Below are 17,924 nucleotides of genomic sequence, written 5' to 3'. Positions count from 1 at the left end.
CAGTAAGCATATTACAGAATGGCCCATTTCAGACCATAAATATCACTGAATTATAATAAGGTATGCATTCATGTCACTTATCTCTTCAGTGTTTCAGATGGTAAAGGTTGGGTTTATTTGAATTACTTGATATCCTTCATGGTAGTATGACCTATTATAATATTTATTTTAAATATTCTGAGTACTTTTTCCACACTCCGAAGCAGAAGATGGCGGTATTACTGTCAGGTCGGTTGACAACCGTCCTGGGAGGCAAAACTCAGGGCAGTATTTCTGAATCTACACACATGAACAGGGTTAGCATCAAGCTAACGATGCTAACTGCCAACCTTAGGAGATATTTAACAGTTATATAAGAGGATTTTCAACAAAGGTGAGTCTCATCAACAAATCGCTATGTTTCTCTGTAAATATAGAGCCTTAGTTGACCAACTTCACTGTGTGTTGTCTCATGTTTACAGAGGTTAGAACACATTGCTGTGACAGGTCGGTGTCCTCCAGTTGCAGCAGAAATGTTGCCCTCAAACAGCTCCATGGTGAGGTCTGCTGCCAGGCTGCTGAGAACCTGGAGGCCAGGTGAGAACAATAAAGTGTTTTTATGTTTTATTTGTACCTACATAAAACCATAAGGTACTGTTGCTTAAATAGTTTTTCAAATTAACATTATTTTATATTTCTACTGCACTTGTTAGATTTCAGAGGGAAATATTAAGCCAGTAACTCCACGGCAGTACATGACAGTTAGTTATCAGATGAATGTTTTACATAGACATACAGCATAGATATAGATACAAATACAGTGCAGCTGATAATACTATATTTCACTGTTTATACAACCTTGTTCTCCACTTGTGTTGTTATATAAGTGTAAGTAAAGTAAACATTTATATTTAGTTGGTATTCAATCAATGGAAATCATTTAAACTCTATGTTTTGCTGCAATTTGTTGTCACTTATCAGCCTGCTTATACATCTTACTATGACAATACTTATATATTTGTGATAATATTGTGAAGTTTTGAAGTTCTCCTCTGTGAATCAGCCTTTGACAGCAGATTAAACTGAATTAAAGGTTGAAACAGATGTATGCAGCATTGTAGGATCCCAGTTTAAGATTGTTTGCTGTCTCTTTATCTGTGTGTCTGTCTGCAGGATGTGTCTGGTGTCCGTGCAGAAACATTTCTCTGAAACCCGGAGGTTCGAGACCAAAGACTCTTCCACAGCGGTACCTGGGCCAGCCGAGCCCCTTCACTCATCCACACCTCATCAAACATGGTGAGTAGTTTTACAATGGATCGCTGGACCGGTACATATACACCTCTTTACAGAAAATCTGCAACAGACTCATTAGTACCCATGCAGAACATTTCTCTTAAAGGTCCCATGTCATGGCCATTTCTACTGATCATAATTCCATTGATGAGGTCTACTAGAATACATTTATATTGTGCAATTTTCCAAACACACATTGGTTTCTCATCCAGCTTCTCTGTATAGTATGTGTATTCACTCTCTGTCCTAAACGACTTGTTGTAGCTCCTGCCCCCCCCCCCCCGTGAGCCCAGTGGCCGTCAGCGAGACACAGCTAAGCCTAGCACGACACACACACCCGCAGCCTGGCTGGGAGTTTGTGTGTGCGCCCAGGCTGAGTTCCGCTGTGTCTCGCCGACCCCACACCATTGAGCCAGCTCACAGTGTCCCGCTCCTCGCAGCAGTGTGTGTGTGTGTGTGTGTGTGTGTGTGTGTGTGTGTGTGTGTGTGTGTGTGTGTGTGTGTGTGTGGGTGTGTGTGTGTGTGTGTGTGTGTGTGTGTGTGTGTGTGTGTGTGTGTGTGTGTGTGTGTGTGTGTGTGTGTGTGTGTGGTTGTGTGTGTGTGTGTGTGTGTGTGTGTGTGTGTGTGTGTGTGTGTGTGTGTGTGTGTGTGTGTGTGTGTGTGTCCGTGTCCGTGAATTGGTCCAAACGTAACGGCTCTGCGGACGTGACATAACGGAAATGGACCAGTCTGCGGAGCCGTTACGTTACGTCACTATACCCGAAATACGTCACTATACCCAAGAAGTAAACAATGGAAAAAGAGAAATACCCAACGAGGCGTTCTGGGGCAGCACAGACAGGTCTTTTCTGTGTTAGAGTTTTACTCGCTACAGGGTGTACTTTGAGGGTTTTGACTCTGCAGACCGTTCACATGCAGAAAAAGCTTCATAACTCACAAGGGGACGGGTAATAACCGGAAAAGCACGACATGGGACCTTTAATATCTCTTATATTTTCACTACATTTTCAAGTCAGACATTTTCTGGGACATTCCCAAAATTGGAAACGATGTCACAAGAAAGACTTCACAAGGTTATTTTATATCAACGTATACAAAGTAAACAGTATTGGCGTTAAGAGTATAATCAAAAAGCATCTAAGAGCAATATGTATGCCATTCAGAAGCTAAGCTAAAATATATAAGATATAAAGCATTTTATAGTCATAATTGGAATCAATAGACTAATAGTATTTCTTTAGCCCACTAATCTCATAATCCAATCATTGTAATTATTCTAAAATATCTAATATAAATTGGATTATATGTTCCTTTAAAATTAAAACATGTTTCCTTGCTTTAGACAAACAATTTATGGATAGTTTGTTTCTTATCTTGAAAGAAATAATTAGAATACAACACAATGACGATGCATACTATATGTCTAGGTTTTGATCTGCTGTTTAACACTGATACGCCATATGTTGTGATCTCTGCTCCTCAGGTGAGGTGACCCCGGGTTTGACTCAGACAGAGTTCGAGCTCCGCAGACTCAGGCTGGCCTCACTGATCGAGGCGCAGGCCGACAGGCTGGGACCCTCCGCCTCCTCCAGCACCCATGTGGTCGTCTTGTTGTCCCACCCGACCCGCTACATGACTAACGACATCCCTTACCCCTTCCACCAGAACCAGGTGCAGGCTTGAATTTAAAGAAATTAAACCAAAGATAAGTTGTATCGGCTTGTGCCTTTGTGGGGTTTTAACAGTCGGAGGCAAGAGAGAGGTTCAGTGATGTGTTTTCAAAGTTTGGGAGTTAGCATCACGAAGGCTCCCCTTCACTAAATGCCAATTGGGTTTTCTATTGGATTTTGGAATGTTTCAGAAAATAAACATGTTTATGATATTTCAATGTTTTATTCAGCAGGATAATCCCTACATACTGTATAAACAATACTTTCATAATTGTTGTGATGTGTTTATAATATTCGGCGTGATGACGTTTAGTCACTTGTTAGCAAACGCCGTTTTTACGACACATAGATTTAGACGTTCACCAGTGGGGTATTCACTGGCGTATTTTATGTCGTAGAACACTCTTTTTTTTTTAAATAAGGTCACAGACCTTATTTAACCAAAAACCCATTAAAAAAACAACACTGACTTCAGGGAACCCGGAAGTGGTATCAAGCTGACTTATGTCAGGGTTTTAGGACTCATTCCCTATGTTTTTGTCATTTAGAACAGGGGTTCCCAACCCCCGGTCCGCGGACCGGGCCGCGGAGGTGTTACTGCCGGGCCGCGAAATAGCTGTGAGTTTATCGTAATATTTGCAGAATTTTAAATATATAAAAATATTTTATCATAATATTTTTTTCAAAAAGTGTTTCATTTTTGCACCTATACCAGTCATATTATTTCATCCGGTTAATCTTTCATCAAATAACCGTTGAAAATGGCTTTTATGATGTTCCGAGGGATTCGGCGGCTCAGCCTATAGGGTCTCAGCCTCTTGCGCACGAGAAAGTTACCGGTGCGCCAAGTAGGAAGAGGAGCGCACAGGAGACAACCGTTTAATTGCAGACTTATGTTTATGTGGGGAAATGGCAGTGCATACATTATTTGAGATATATTTCAAACTCGGACTTGAAATCAAATCAAATCAAGTTTTATTTATATAGCACATTTCTAAATGATGCAGCAGCCTCATCCGTGGCCGAGGCAAAGCAGCGGGTGTGGGAGAAGTTCGGAGAAGACATGGAGAAGGACTTTCGGGCGGCACCAAAGTTGTTCTGGAAAACTGTCCGACACCTCAGGAGGGGGAAGCAGGGAACCATCCAAGCTGTGTACAGTAAGGATGGGACGTTGTTGACCTCAACTGATGGAGTGTTGGGGCGTTGGAAGGAACACTTTGAGGAACTCCTGAACCCGACAACTCCGCCCTCTATGTTAGAGGCAGAGCTGGAGTATGACGGGGGATCAACGCCAATCTCCCGGGGGGAGGTCACTGAGGTCGTCAAACAACTCCACAGTGGCAAAGCCCCGGGGGTGGATGAGATCCGCCCGGAAATGCTGAAGGCTCTGGGTGTTGAGGGACTGTCATGGTTGACACGTCTCATCAACGTTGCGTGGAAGTCGGAAACAGTGCCGAAGGAGTGGCAGACCGGGGTGGTGGTCCCCCTTTTCAAAAAGGGGGATCAGAGGGTGTGTGCCAATTACAGAGGCATCACACTACTCAGCCTCCCCGGGAAAGTTTACTCCAAGGTACTTGAAAGGAGGGTCAGGCCGATTGTCGAACCTCAGATTGAGGAGGAACAATGCGGATTCCGTCCTGGTCGTGGAACGACGGATCAGCTTTTTACTCTCGCAAGGATCCTGGAGGGGGCCTGGGAGTACGCTTATCCGGTCTACATGTGTTTTGTAGACTTGGAGAAGGCGTATGACCGGGTTCCCAGGGAGTTACTGTGGGAGGTGCTGCGGGAGTATGGGGTGAGGGGGTCTCTACTCAGGGCCATCCAATCTCTGTACTCCCAAAGCGAGAGCTGTGTCCGGGTCCTCGGCAGTAAGTCGGACCCATTTCCGGTGAGGGTTGGCCTCCGCCAGGGCTGCGCTTTGTCACCAATCCTGTTTGTAATATACATGGATCGGATTTCGAGGCGTAGTCGTGGGGGGGGGGGTCTGCAGTTCGGTGGAGTAAGGATTGCACCACTGCTTTTTGCAGATGATGTGGTTCTGATGGCTTCATCGGTCTGCGACCTTCAGCACTCACTGGATCGGTTCGCAACCGAGTGTGAAGCGGCTGGGATGAGGATCAGCACCTCCAAATCTGAGGCCATGGTTCTCAGCAGGAAACCGATGGACTGTCCACTCCAAGTAGGGAATGAGTCCTTACCCCAAGTGAAGGAGTTCAAGTATCTCGGGGTCTTGTTCTCGAGTGAGGGAACAATGGAGCGTGAGATGGGCCGGAGAATCGGAGCAGCGGGAGCGGTATTGCAGTCGCTTTACCGCACCGTTGTGACGAAAAGGGAGCTGAGTCAGAAGGCAAAGCTCTCTGTCTACCGGGCCATTTTCGTTCCTACCCTCACCTATGGTCATGAAGGATGGGTCATGACCGAAAGAACGAGATCGCGGATACAAGCGGCCGAGATGGGTTTCCTCCGCCGGGTGGCTGGTGTCTCCCTTAGAGATAAGGTGAGAAGTTCGGTCATCAGGGAGGGACTCGGAGTTGAGCCGCTCCTCCTTCGCGTCGAAAGAAGCCAGTTGAGGTGGTTCGGGCACCTAGTTAGGATGCCACCTGGGCGCCTCCCTAGGGAGGTGTTCCAGGCACGTCCAGCTGGGAAGAGACCAAGGGGTAGACCTAGGACCAGGTGGAGGGATTATATCTCTTCGCTGGCCTGGGAGCGCCTTGGGATCCCCCAGTCAGAGCTGGTTGATGTCGCCAGGGAAAAGAAAGTTTGGGGCTCTCTGCTGGAACTGCTACCCCCGAGACCCGACCACGGATAAGCGGGAGAAGATGGATGGATGGATGGATGGATTTCTAAATGATTTTTGGTGGAGCCAAAGTGCTGTACATATAATAAAAATAGCCTACAGTAGAGACACTTTACAGCAAATACAACAACACAGATTGTTCAGAATATCAGTATGAGAATGAAAAACTTCATTTTAAGGACATGTCGGCCAGGGGTGTAGAGCTATTTGTTTAAGCACCGGATTGGCAAAACAGGAGAGTAAACCAGTCTGCCTTGATCTATGAATTCATGTCCAGGACTCTCACGGTATCTGCTGCCCGCAGCTGTTTTATAGAAGGAAAACCTGCTTCACTTCATGAAATGGCTGCAGGCAGCATCAGGAGGCAGCGGGACGTATACTGCGCCTCTGAGAAGTGCAGCACCAGCGGGTAAAGATGTGCCTTTTTACGCACCGCCTTCGCTGTGTTTACCTTCATCAGAACAGCTTAAGAGTGACTGCAGGCTGCTATGTGTTAACCACACACACCTCTACACACATCTCTACAGTACACACATCGAACTGCCCGATTTCCCCCTTTTATTAGTTTTATGAAGGAGATGTCCAGTTACCAAGGCGCATGATGTGTGTGTGTATGTGCTCGGCTCAGCTCTGTGTGTTCGGTGTGTTTGTGCTGTCCGACACCGGCATTTGTTTTCAAATGACCATGAACAGTCATTTACACACATCTGGCTAACTCCATAGGTAGCCTGTGCTGGTGTTCCCAAAATAAATGTGTTAATCTCGATGTAGTGCTAAATGCTGTCGAACGTGCACCGGAACGAACGTCACTATCATAATATCTTCTGAAAACAAATGCCAGTCTCTCACACACACACACACACACACACACACACACACACACACACACACACACACACACACACACACCTCCTTCATAATGCGCCTTCTCCTCGTTTTCCCAGCATTCACTGGATTATCCCGTTTTGGTTTAAAAACCGAATAACATTGTTTTTTTGGTTTTCAGTTTTTCCGAAAAACCAAAACACGACACCGGTTCTTTTTTAAACGTTGTTAATATGTTTTGGAACGCATATTGTTCTAGTATTTGTTCAGGGTGTTGGCCTCTGTTGCTACCTGCTGGTGGTGAGTAAATATTCAAATCAGTTCAAATTGACAACCGGTCCGCGATTTTTGTTTTAATGTATCTGCCGGTCCTTGGCAGAATAAAGGTTGGGAACCCCTGATTTAGAACACTGATTGTGTGTAATTTACGATAGCCGTCATCATTAACCTCTGTCCATATGATCCTCAGGATTTCCTGTACCTCAGTGGCATCCTGGAGCCGGACAGTGCCTTGGTTCTGTACGGGACAGGACGCCCGGACCAGGCCATCCTGTTCGTCCCGCGCAGAGACCCGAGCAGAGAGCTGTGGGACGGGCCGCGGTCGGGGAAGGATGGAGCGGCGGCTCTGACCGGCATCGAGAGAGTTCACTGCACAGAAGAACTGGGTCTGGTTCTCAAGAGCCTTAAAGGTGGGGGGAGGCATGATTCTTCTCATTCAAGATTCAGGGCTTTTATTGTCATTTGTACATAGCGACAATATAGATATGTCAATGAAAATATTAGGTCACAGGCTCCTCCAACAGTGCAACACAAGAAAATAGTTAAAATAGTGCAAGTAATACAAATAAAATAGAATAGAAATAGTACAAGGTGTGCGTTTGTTTAACCAATCGGACGCCCCTCACTGAAATTAGGTCGCTGTTGGAATGAAGAAACAAAGCGCTATATTTCAATATGAATAAACAAACTGGTTAGTTTAAATGCATGAAAGAAACACTTTCCTATAAGTTGTCTCTTGCCTTGAACAAACATTAAGTTTTTTATTTATTTATTTAACCAGATAAAAAAGCATTGAGATGCTGACCTGGCCAAGAAGGCAGCAACGTTACACATAACACAAACATATAAAATACAGAGAACATAACTAAGAAGAGACGAAAAGCAGTCACTACATTGAGCACATTAGGACAGTAAGAAAGGTGCACAACTTATTACTGCAAGAGCAGCTGGTGGTAAGGACTTCAGACAACTTCAATCTAAAACATGCTATAGGGACAAGTGCCCTCAGTTTGAGGCGTGATTGAAGGTCATTCCAAGACCAAGGACCATAATAAAAAAGACTCCTTCTCCCAGCCTCAGTCCGCACGGCAGGAACCTGGACCCGTATCCAGGCGCTGGACCCGTATCCAGGCACTGGGTCTGAGGTTGTGAGAGTCACAAACTGGAGCAAATCTGGCACAAATATACAGTGGAAGCTTACCTAAGATGGCTCTATACATTAATAAAAACCCATGCTGTATCCTACGCACACTAAGTGAGGACCATCCAGTTTGGCTGTACAGTGTGCAATGATGAGTCCTATAGGGTGCATTTGATATATAATGTAACGCAGTGCAGCGTGGTAGAGTGGGTCAAGTTACTACTGTAGGCAGTTCTATTTACCTTGGCATTATAGAGCAGAGAAACACACAGTATAACCCTTTTCACTGGTTCTTGTGTTTTCTTTATACAAATCCATGAAATTAGCCTTCTATAGCTAATGTATCATATTTTAATTTAGGGATTCAATTATTTTTTCAAATGAAATAAAAAGAAACCAAGTTTATCTATTTATTTTTATTATATATACTATTTTGTATGTTCTTTCCCATTATGGCTATGTATGTCATTACGTATGGTATTCCTGTCATGCTATGTTTTTTCTTTATTATTTCTTTGTTGGCTGTTCTGTTTGTCTTCTATGTTGAAAAAGAGAAGCATGATTTCCACCCCAAAGAAATCTGTACTATTGCTTACACTCGTATGCTTCTTCTCAATATAAATATTTGAAACGAAATAGTAAAAGAAACCGGAGCTGACAATTGACTGCCTTCTGATTACAACTTTCACTTCATTGTTACCACTTTCTCTTCTCCTTCTTCCAGGCACTGTGCTGTGGTACGACAGCTCTCTGCCGGCCCACCCACGGCTCCATCAGGCTCACGTGGGCCCCCTGCTGGACGAGGGGCCGATGCTTCACTCCCTCCGGCCCCTTATCCACTCTCTGAGGGCCGTCAAGAGCTCCGCTGAGGTGGCACTAATGCAAGAAGCAGGTCGCATCAGTGCACAGGTTAGTGTGTGGAAATTGCTCAGTGTCAACTTTATACAATTACCAACAAAAGCCTGCAGATAAGGCAACATTTTCAACAACATGGATTGGTAAAGGGGACCTATTATGCTAAATCCACGTGTTCATGTCTTTTCTACATCAACATGTGTCCCCTCTTCTTCATGTCTCTTCTACATCAACATGTGTCCCCTCTTCTTCATGTCTCTTATACATCAACATGTGTCCCCTCTTCTTCATGTCTCTTCTACATCAACGTGTGTCCCCTCTTCTTCATGTCTCTTCTACATCAACATGTGTCCCCTCTGTGGAAAGACACTCTGAAAGTTTCAGGAAAAAAGATTCTCTCTCTTTTTGTCCTGATCCATTTCTATAAAAACCTGTCTGAAAATGAGCTGATCAGATTTTGGCCACTTTATGATGTCATAAAAATGTTTTGGCTTGTGCAACCATTACATTACATTGCATTTAGCTGACGCTTTTATCCAAAGCGACTTACAATAAGTGCATTCGACCAAGAAGATACAACCTTGAAAAAAACAGAATCATATAAGTACATCAGGCTTCATAGAGCCAAGTATTTCAAGTGCTACTCAACTGGCTATAGAGAAGCCAGTCCTTTATTAGTATATAAGTGCTTTGTTAATAGTTCTATCGCTCGAAGTGGAGTCGAAAGAGATTAGTTTTCAGTCTGCGCCGGAAGGTGTGTAAGCTTTCTGCTGTCCTGATGTCAATGGGGAGCTCATTCCACCATCTTGGAGCCAGGATAGCAAACCCACGTGTTTTTGCTGATGGGAACTTGGGTCCCCCTCGCAGTGAGGGTGCAGCGAGTCGTTTGGCTGATGCAGAGCGGAGTGCACGCGCTGGGGTGTGCGGTTTAACCATGTCCTGGATGTAGGAAGGGCCAGATCCATTCGCAGCATGGTACGGAAGCCAGTGAAGGGAGCGGAGGAGCGGCGTGGTGTGGGAAAATGTAAGAAGGTTGAAGACCAGACGAGCCGCTGCATTCTGGATGAGCTGCAGGTCGGATGGCACATGCAGGTAGACCAGCCAGGAGGGAGTTGCAGTAGTCTAGGCGTGAGGTGACGAGAGCCTGGACCAGAACCTGCGTCGCTTTCTGGGTCAGCTGGGGACGCATCCTCCTGATGTTGTAAAGCGTGTTTCTGCAGCAACGGGTTGTAGCAGCGATGTTTGCAGTGAAGGACAGGTTGTTATCTAGGGTCACACCCAGAGTCCTTGCAGTCTGAGTCGGGGAAACAACAGAGGTGCCGATGTTGATAGTCAGGTCAAGAGTGGGACAATCTTTTCCCGGAAGGAAAAGCAGTTGAGTTTTGTCAAGGTTGAGCTTGAGGTGATGATCAGACATCCACTGAGAGATGTCAGCTAGACAAGCAGAGATGCGTGCGACGACCTGGGTCTCTGAGCGGGGAAAGGACAGAATGAATTGGGTGTCGTCAGCGTAGCAGTGGTATGAAAAACCATGCGGGCTAATGACAGATCCGAGCGAGTTTGTGTACAAGGAGAAGAGGAGGGGACCGAGAACAGAGCCCTGAGGGATCCCTGTAGTTAATTGACAAGGGTCGGACTCGGACCCTCTCCAAGTAACCCTGTAGGTGCGGTCTTTGAGGTATGAGGTGAGGAGGGAAAGTGCAGAGCCTGAAACTCCAAGTTCTTGGAGAGTGCGAAGGAGGATCTGATGGTTCACCGTGTCGAATGCAGCAGACAGGTCCAACAGGATGAGGACAGAGGAGAGGGAGGCTGCTTTAGCAGTGTGCAGTTCCTCAGTGACAGCAATGAAGGCAGTTTCTGTGGAGTGACCTGCCTTGAAACCAGACTGGTGCGGATCCAGAAGGTTGTTCTGATGGAGATAGCAGGAGAGTTGTCTAAAGACAGCGCGTTCAAGTGTTTTAGACAGGAACGGGAGGAGAGAGACAGGCCTGTAGTTTATAACATCAGACGGGTTGAGAGTGGGTTTCTTTAGGAGAGGGTTTACTCTTGCCTCCTTGAGACTGTTTGGAAAGTGACCAGAAGTTAGAGAAGTGTTGATGAAATGGGTGAGAAACGGTAGAATATCAGGAGCGATAGTCTGAAGGAGGTTTGAAGGGATAGGGTCCAGAGGACAGGTGGTAGGGCGGGCAGAGGTAATGAGGGTAAGAACCTCACTTGGAGAGAGAGGGGAAAAGGAGGTTAGTGTGTGGGTGAAAGGAGGGTCTGGTGACCCAGCGGTGAGTAAAGGTGAATCAGAAAAAGAAGAGCGAATATCATCATTCATCAACCTTTTTTCAACCATTAGCCAATCACCAACCAAGGTGGTATGTAACTGAATTATTTTCTTTCAGGCTTTTCGGAGAACGATGGCTATGTGTCGAGGAGACGTGGATGAAGCTGTGATCTTTGCTAAAGTAACTAAAGATATTTAGTTTTTATCAGCAGAATGTATAACCGCTACTGTCTCCTTCATTCCTGTGAACAGTATAATCAAGATGCCATGTTATAGCGTGTATTTAAATAAAGACACATCAATTATTTAGATGTATTCATTGTTATGGCACGAGCTAGCTTTGACTTGACCTGGTAGGTAACAGTGCAGTTACTGTGGTTTGTCTTTATAGCTTTGTTTTGTCCAAACTGCAAGTTAAAATGTCCACAGGAATTACACAATATGCCATTAAGCTATACCTTTTTCAACAAAAAAAAGGTCTATAATAAACTCTATTCATTTATTTTATTGATATAACACCTTTCGTACAGAAAGTGTAGTTTGAATTGCTTGACAATGAAGTGCAATAACAGGATAATTATCATTTTAAAAAGTGCAAATTCAACTAAAATATACCAAAGAATCAGGTAAATAAATGAAAGTTGGCAGCATGGAGCAGTTTCATTTAGTCGGACAGTGTATGACACCTAACATGAAGCTCACAAGGTGATTTCGTCCTTCCAGTTTGATTTCGAGAATCGGATCCATGGCGCCAACTTCCTGGCCTACCCGCCTGTCGTTGCCGGGGGAAACCGAGCCAACACTCTGCACTACATCAACAACAATCAGATCATCAAGGTAAAAGGAAGGTGTAGCATGTTATTATTTATATACAGTAATAACTGAACAGCTTTACTGACTCTGCTCTCCTCCGTCAGGATGGTGAGATGGTGCTGCTCGATGGGGGCTGTGAATACTTTGGTTACGTCAGTGATATCACTCGGACATGGCCGGTGAATGGAAAGTAAGTTTGTCAAAATAAGCAATTAAACAAATCCTTCACTATATTTGTTTTCTAAAGGCAGAGCTTTACCTGAAATCCATCTGATCCCTGTTTCGTAAACCTTAATTACGCTTCTTACTACTTTTAAATCCAGGCTGAAGACTTTTCTTTTTGTCGCTGCTTTTAATTGAACTATTCATATCTTAAACTGCACTGTAACTTTTATCCATGTATTTTTCCTTTTAATGTTTATTTTATTAGCTTTTCTTTTTTAATGCTTAATGTCTTTCATTTTTTGTAAAGCACTTTGAATTGCCTTGCGTTGAAAAGTGCTATATAAATAAACTTGCCTTGCCTTAGATTTGCTTTATTTGTGTATCTTATTGGATACTATTAGGTAGTGTTGTGTTGTGTATTGTTAGCTTTATAGTTTTTTTATGTCTCTACATTTGGGAACCTTTTTAAAAGGTGTTTTTAAGAAGTATTCTGATGACAACAACAAAACACACACTTAAATATATAATATGTAACATCTTTGCATGAAATATATATGACTAGACTTGTGTTATACATGGTGTGGAGTTGAGTTCACTTATACAGAATTGAGTGAAATACCTACTCCCCATAGGTTCAGCCCTGCGCAGGCGGAGCTGTACGAGGCGGTGCTGGAGGTGCAGCGCTCCTGTCTGTCCATGTGTTCTCCGGGCGTCAGTCTGGATCACATCTACAGCAGCATGCTGGCTCTGCTGGGGCGACAGCTCAGGAGGCTCGGCGTCGTGAAGGCCAGCAGCAGTGAGGCTGATGTACTGAAGGTAAGAATCAGAGAAATTGAAATGGCACGGAGTCTGGCTGGTAAACATGATGCTTTATCCAGGATGAAGAGCAATTCTGCTGGAAAAAAAGAATCAAATTGTGCTTGTTTTTGTAAAACAAAGCTGCTGCAAGTAACACAATTCTCAGGATGAGTAGCAGATGATTAACTACACAACAAAGTTATGTTTTCCAGATACAAATATTCAGCTGCTCCTTAAGTTGAATATAAGGTCTCTGTTGAATAAGAAGATCATATTTTACTCTATAAACCATTCATTCACAGCCACATGCATCACATGTACAGTCTTTTTCAATTGCAAAATGTTAATTGAAATATTTCCCTGATTTCAATTATGAATTGTAACAACTGTTGTAAGGTCCAACATTCAATTTTTCTAGTACCTTTGTTTATGACTCAATTGCTGCTTAACTGATCAAATCCCATAACTGTCAGGTGAACTGTGTGTTCAGTGCTAATTAGCAAATGCTAAGATGATGAACATGGAACACATTACACCTGTAAACATCAGCAGGTTAGCATGGTCATTGTGGGCATGGCTGAGGATTTGTAGACTGTCGATGAAGAACCACAGAAAAAACCCTACTTTGTGCCTTTCGCCTTAGACGAAAGCTAATTCAAAGCTTAACCCAAGTCAAACATTTTGGTAAACTGTGACTTAAACATTCAACAATGTTTATTTTGAAATTCAAGTACACACTTTTGATTCTAACACATGCATACATAGTGCAAAAGAGATAACATGTGATAGATTCCCTAGATTTGCATGTTGGAATTTGTGCTCACCTTTTATAATGTTCTTGTTTAGATGCTTTCTTGATTCTTTGGTGTCGTTAAAAAGTGATTTGACAAAGCTCACCCATGACAGTAACCCCCCATTAATCTCACTTCCTTAATGTTTAGAAGCAAATCAGGTCTGGCATAGGACTATACAATGACCAACCTTTATGCAACTGTTTCAAGCTTTACATGTGTTTACCCAGGCTGCACGGCGGTACTGCCCCCACCACATTGGACATTACCTGGGGATGGACGTCCACGACACTCCTGAGCTGTCCCGCTCACAACCTCTGCAGCCGGGGATGGCCATCACCATAGAACCAGGTTTACACAAACTACCCTTTCTAATACCCGTTTAGTCTTTGGCTTATTCTAAAAGACAATCCCGTTACTGTGGTGGAGGAACTGACTCTCACATTACACATTATCTTTTCTACATTTTATCTTTCACGTTATTCCTGCTTCTTCTAATCAAAAATACTATTAACACCTCGGTTAGCACCAATGTGCAATATGTAAAAAACAAAGACTATGACACCACTGTCCTAAAACAACAGTATGTGCAATATGTTCCTGCTAATATTATTATTACTAATGGATGCTACTCCTAGTTAGTCCATCCATTACTGTAACAAGAATCTTTACGTAACTATGCAATAATAATAATTGTACTACTGTTATATACCTCACTTCATTCTACAATGCTACACTTATTATATGTTACAAGTACTCCTGCTACTTACTTATCTACCTGCATACTCTGTTAAACAGTAATACTTTTCATTTTAAATACTATGCAGGGTTCTTACGGTCATTAAAAACCTGGAAAGGTCATGGAAATTCAAAATGCTAATTCCAGGCCCTGGAAAACTCATGGAAAACAATATTTTTCCCAAAGTTTTGGAAAAGTCATGGAAATGTAACTAAAGTTGCATCAAATTTAATATTTTATCTAATCGCCAAAATAGTAATACTATAATGATAATAAATACTGTATCGTATAGTAGTGAAACGTAAAATGGCTTTTAACTGACGAGGTATTTTGCTGGTGAGAGATTTGAGTTGCTTCAGCGCGTAGAAGCTAGTAAGCCTATTGGATTTGTTTTAGAGAGGCACGACATGTTTCAGATGCAGACCTTATTTTTCTGTTCCATGTTAAAATAAACCATTTTCAGTGGCACCGCTGAGAAAGAGTCATGTTTTTGGTCTTGGAAAAGTAGGTAAAGGTCATTGAAAATCATTGGTGAAAAAGTGTATGAACCCTGACTATGTGAAAGCCTTTATAGTGTTCTTCGTCACTATCTATGCTTTCCTATACATTGTCTCTCTGTGGGACGACTAAAGGACTTCTGATTCCTCCTTCTTTTATCACAGGGTTGTACATAGCCGAGGACAACGACCAGGTGCCTAAGCGTTTCCGTGGATTGGGCATCAGGATAGAGGACGACGTGGTGATCCGAGACGAGGGAGGCGCTCTGATTCTGTCCTCAGACGCACCAAAGACCATCGCTGATGTAGAGAAAGCCTGCGCCCAGAGATAAAGGCAGGGAGAGACAGACAGGTGACAAAGTGAGACACTTCATCTGTGGGCTGGGAGTTTCCAAAGGTCTCCACCGTGATGACATCATCCGGCTCAGGGCCCAGGTACATGAGAGGTGGGAGCACATTGCAAAGACTCTGGTTGTAGCCTCAGCAAGGCCTCCAAAATACAGACAATATGATGTGGAAGATCATATATGTTGACGTCTTTCGAACTGTTTAAAGAAACTGGATCGTATTTGTCTTCAACAGTGAGTGATTATGAAGAGGTATAAAGGGTGGGTTTAGTTGTGTGTATGGAATAGTTTGAAGTTTGTTTGCATAGCGTACTGCTTAGCCATAACTGGTGTGATACCTACAGTAGATGACAAAGTTTGGAGAAAAAGACAGGAGTAAGGACACACGAGCCACCTGATTGAAAACTTGTCGAAATACGAAAGCTGTTGGTCTATTACTGCCTTGATCAGTTTGTTTGGTTCGTTTTTGGTTAGTCGAACAATGACGCCAGTAAACAAACTTAACAAGGCGGTGGTAAACCAGCATGTTCTTTGTTCTGCAACAGTAACTGATCAGATAAGATGGATAGAAGTAGATAACCATCTACTGTAGCTAATACACTGACTATGGATTCTTCATCCAATCCCACTTCCAAAAATCCTAAACTATCAGTTAAAGGGATTATGGTGTGGCTATGGAGCCTACGCATGTATACTTCACCATAACAGACGTATTTCTTGTTCAAATGTAATTACAAATCAGGGCTACGGCAGCTAAAGCAAAACCACGTTCTTACAAATGTGTAATACGACCATGTAGTTTTGTGATGGTGCTATCAGCCGGGAAATGTCATCCAGAGCCAGAAATAAAGAATCTAGGAACAACTGTTAACCACTTGCATCACGTTTATGTTCGGCTGAAGACTCCGTGGTTAGATCAAGCTACCATGGACTCATCTTCATCCTTAAAACCTATTTGCTCCGAAACAGTATTGTTTTTATTACCAGTATTACCATCATCGTGGCACACAGGGATAGAATCATTTTGTTGTGTATCTCAAAAACCTTTTTAGGTACAATGCTATGTGACTTGTGTTGAAGGCAATAGGGTATAATATGTACATTATTATGATTAATACCTCAAACTTCCACTTAATGTCTTCTACTCAAACAGGGTGACACAACAGGAGAAAAAACGGAATGGCATACACATCCACTGTGAATGGGAAAAGGCAAATACGACTATTTCAGCAGTTTTTTCATGTGTACAGTACCTGCATACACGTGTTCATTTTGGGGTAAAAAGGAACTTCACACAAATGATTATGTCCCATTACAAAATATCAAACCACCAACCACCACTCCCTAGGCTGCAGACAGATCATAAAGTCCATTATGGTAATGCACACAAGTGAGAATTGAAAATGAACCTGTCTTAAACAACGTGTGTGTGTGTGTGTGTGTGTGTGTGTGTGTGTGTGTGTGTGTGTGTGTGTGTGTGTGTGTGTGTGTGTGTGTGTGTGTGTGTGTGTGAAAAAAAAAAGAGAGAACCATGTGATCTAAATGTGTGTATATGTATTAAAAAGATCTCGTCAAATTTTTATTTTACTTTCAATCAAAAATAAGTGAAATTATTGTTAAGGAATGCACTCAGTTTTTCAAAAAGTTACATTGCAACAACAACAAAAAAAGTATGTTTTTTAGTAATAAAAACACGATGATGTGATTTTATATAATGTTGGGAAAATAGTCATTGTACTTCTCCCTGTGATACTTTAAGTACGTTTTATTTTGTGTGGAGTTGTACTACTTGCTGGGGTGTATTCTAAGACCATACTTAAGTAAAGGATATGAGTACTTCTTTCACCACTGTTAATGCAGTGGTGGAATGTAACCACCCAGAACATTTTCTCAAGTACTATACTAGACTAGACTATTTAATACATTCAAATGTTTTTTAAAGGATCTCAAATTGGCTCCACATTTACAAACTACAACATTTAAGTGCCCTGTCTTTTATTCTTTTGTGATAAAAATAGGACAATGTAATATTATATAAAAATATAATATTGTGACTTTGTACATCTACACCACTACAATTAAATGGTAAATGGTGTACTTTTACTCGACTACATTTATTGAATACCTTTTAGTTACTTGACAGATGTGGATGAATAATGTGAAATATAATCAACTCTTAAATCAGACTTTAGTTCCACCTGGAGTAAATTCACAAGCTACCCTGCACAAAGTCATTCAAACTAGCTGCACCTTTACCAGCTTTGATAACACTTTAATGCATCAATAATTATAATCAAAACATATATATTATTCTGAATTGGACCAATCTGCAGAATGAGTACTTTTACTTTTGATAATATTGTTCTAATTTAGCTTGAGAAACATTTTAAATGCAGAGTATTCCTTAACTCTGGCACTTCTACTTTTACTTGAGTACACCATCTGCAGACTTCTTCCACCTCTGGAATTGTATGTTGTACTTCTTATGATGTTATTTTATCTCGTTTGCCAGTGCCAAAGACATATTTACATTATATGTAAATCTGATGGACAATTAAGTATTCTGGATCTAACACTGCTTTGAGCCAATACTTATGTGCTACCATTAACATTTTGCATTCAGGACTTTTGTAACAGAGTGTTTTCAGATCTGGGTATTTGGA

At 42.5% G+C, this 17,924-nt stretch overlaps 1 protein-coding gene across 1 annotated transcript; it reads left to right on the top strand.

Moving 5' to 3' along the window:
* Positions 1 to 225: 225 nt before the first annotated feature.
* On the top strand, positions 226 to 17,271 carry xpnpep3 (X-prolyl aminopeptidase 3, mitochondrial). The gene is made up of 12 exons (XM_071204216.1): positions 226 to 373; positions 462 to 576; positions 1,153 to 1,275; positions 2,756 to 2,943; positions 7,034 to 7,253; positions 8,709 to 8,893; positions 11,230 to 11,292; positions 11,835 to 11,948; positions 12,029 to 12,114; positions 12,722 to 12,905; positions 13,909 to 14,029; positions 15,080 to 17,271. The coding sequence occupies exons 2-12, from the start codon at positions 513 to 515 to the stop codon at positions 15,244 to 15,246; spliced, it is 1,515 nt and encodes a 504-aa protein (XP_071060317.1). The 5' UTR covers positions 226 to 373; positions 462 to 512; the 3' UTR covers positions 15,247 to 17,271.
* Positions 17,272 to 17,924: the final 653 nt, after the last annotated feature.

The sequence above is a fragment of the Pseudochaenichthys georgianus genome, chromosome 8 (genome assembly GCF_902827115.2).
Source record: "Pseudochaenichthys georgianus chromosome 8, fPseGeo1.2, whole genome shotgun sequence".
NCBI lineage: Eukaryota > Metazoa > Chordata > Actinopteri > Perciformes > Channichthyidae > Pseudochaenichthys > Pseudochaenichthys georgianus.
The sequence above is the reverse complement of the archived record's forward strand: the minus strand, read 5'-3'. Positions and strand labels throughout refer to the sequence as shown.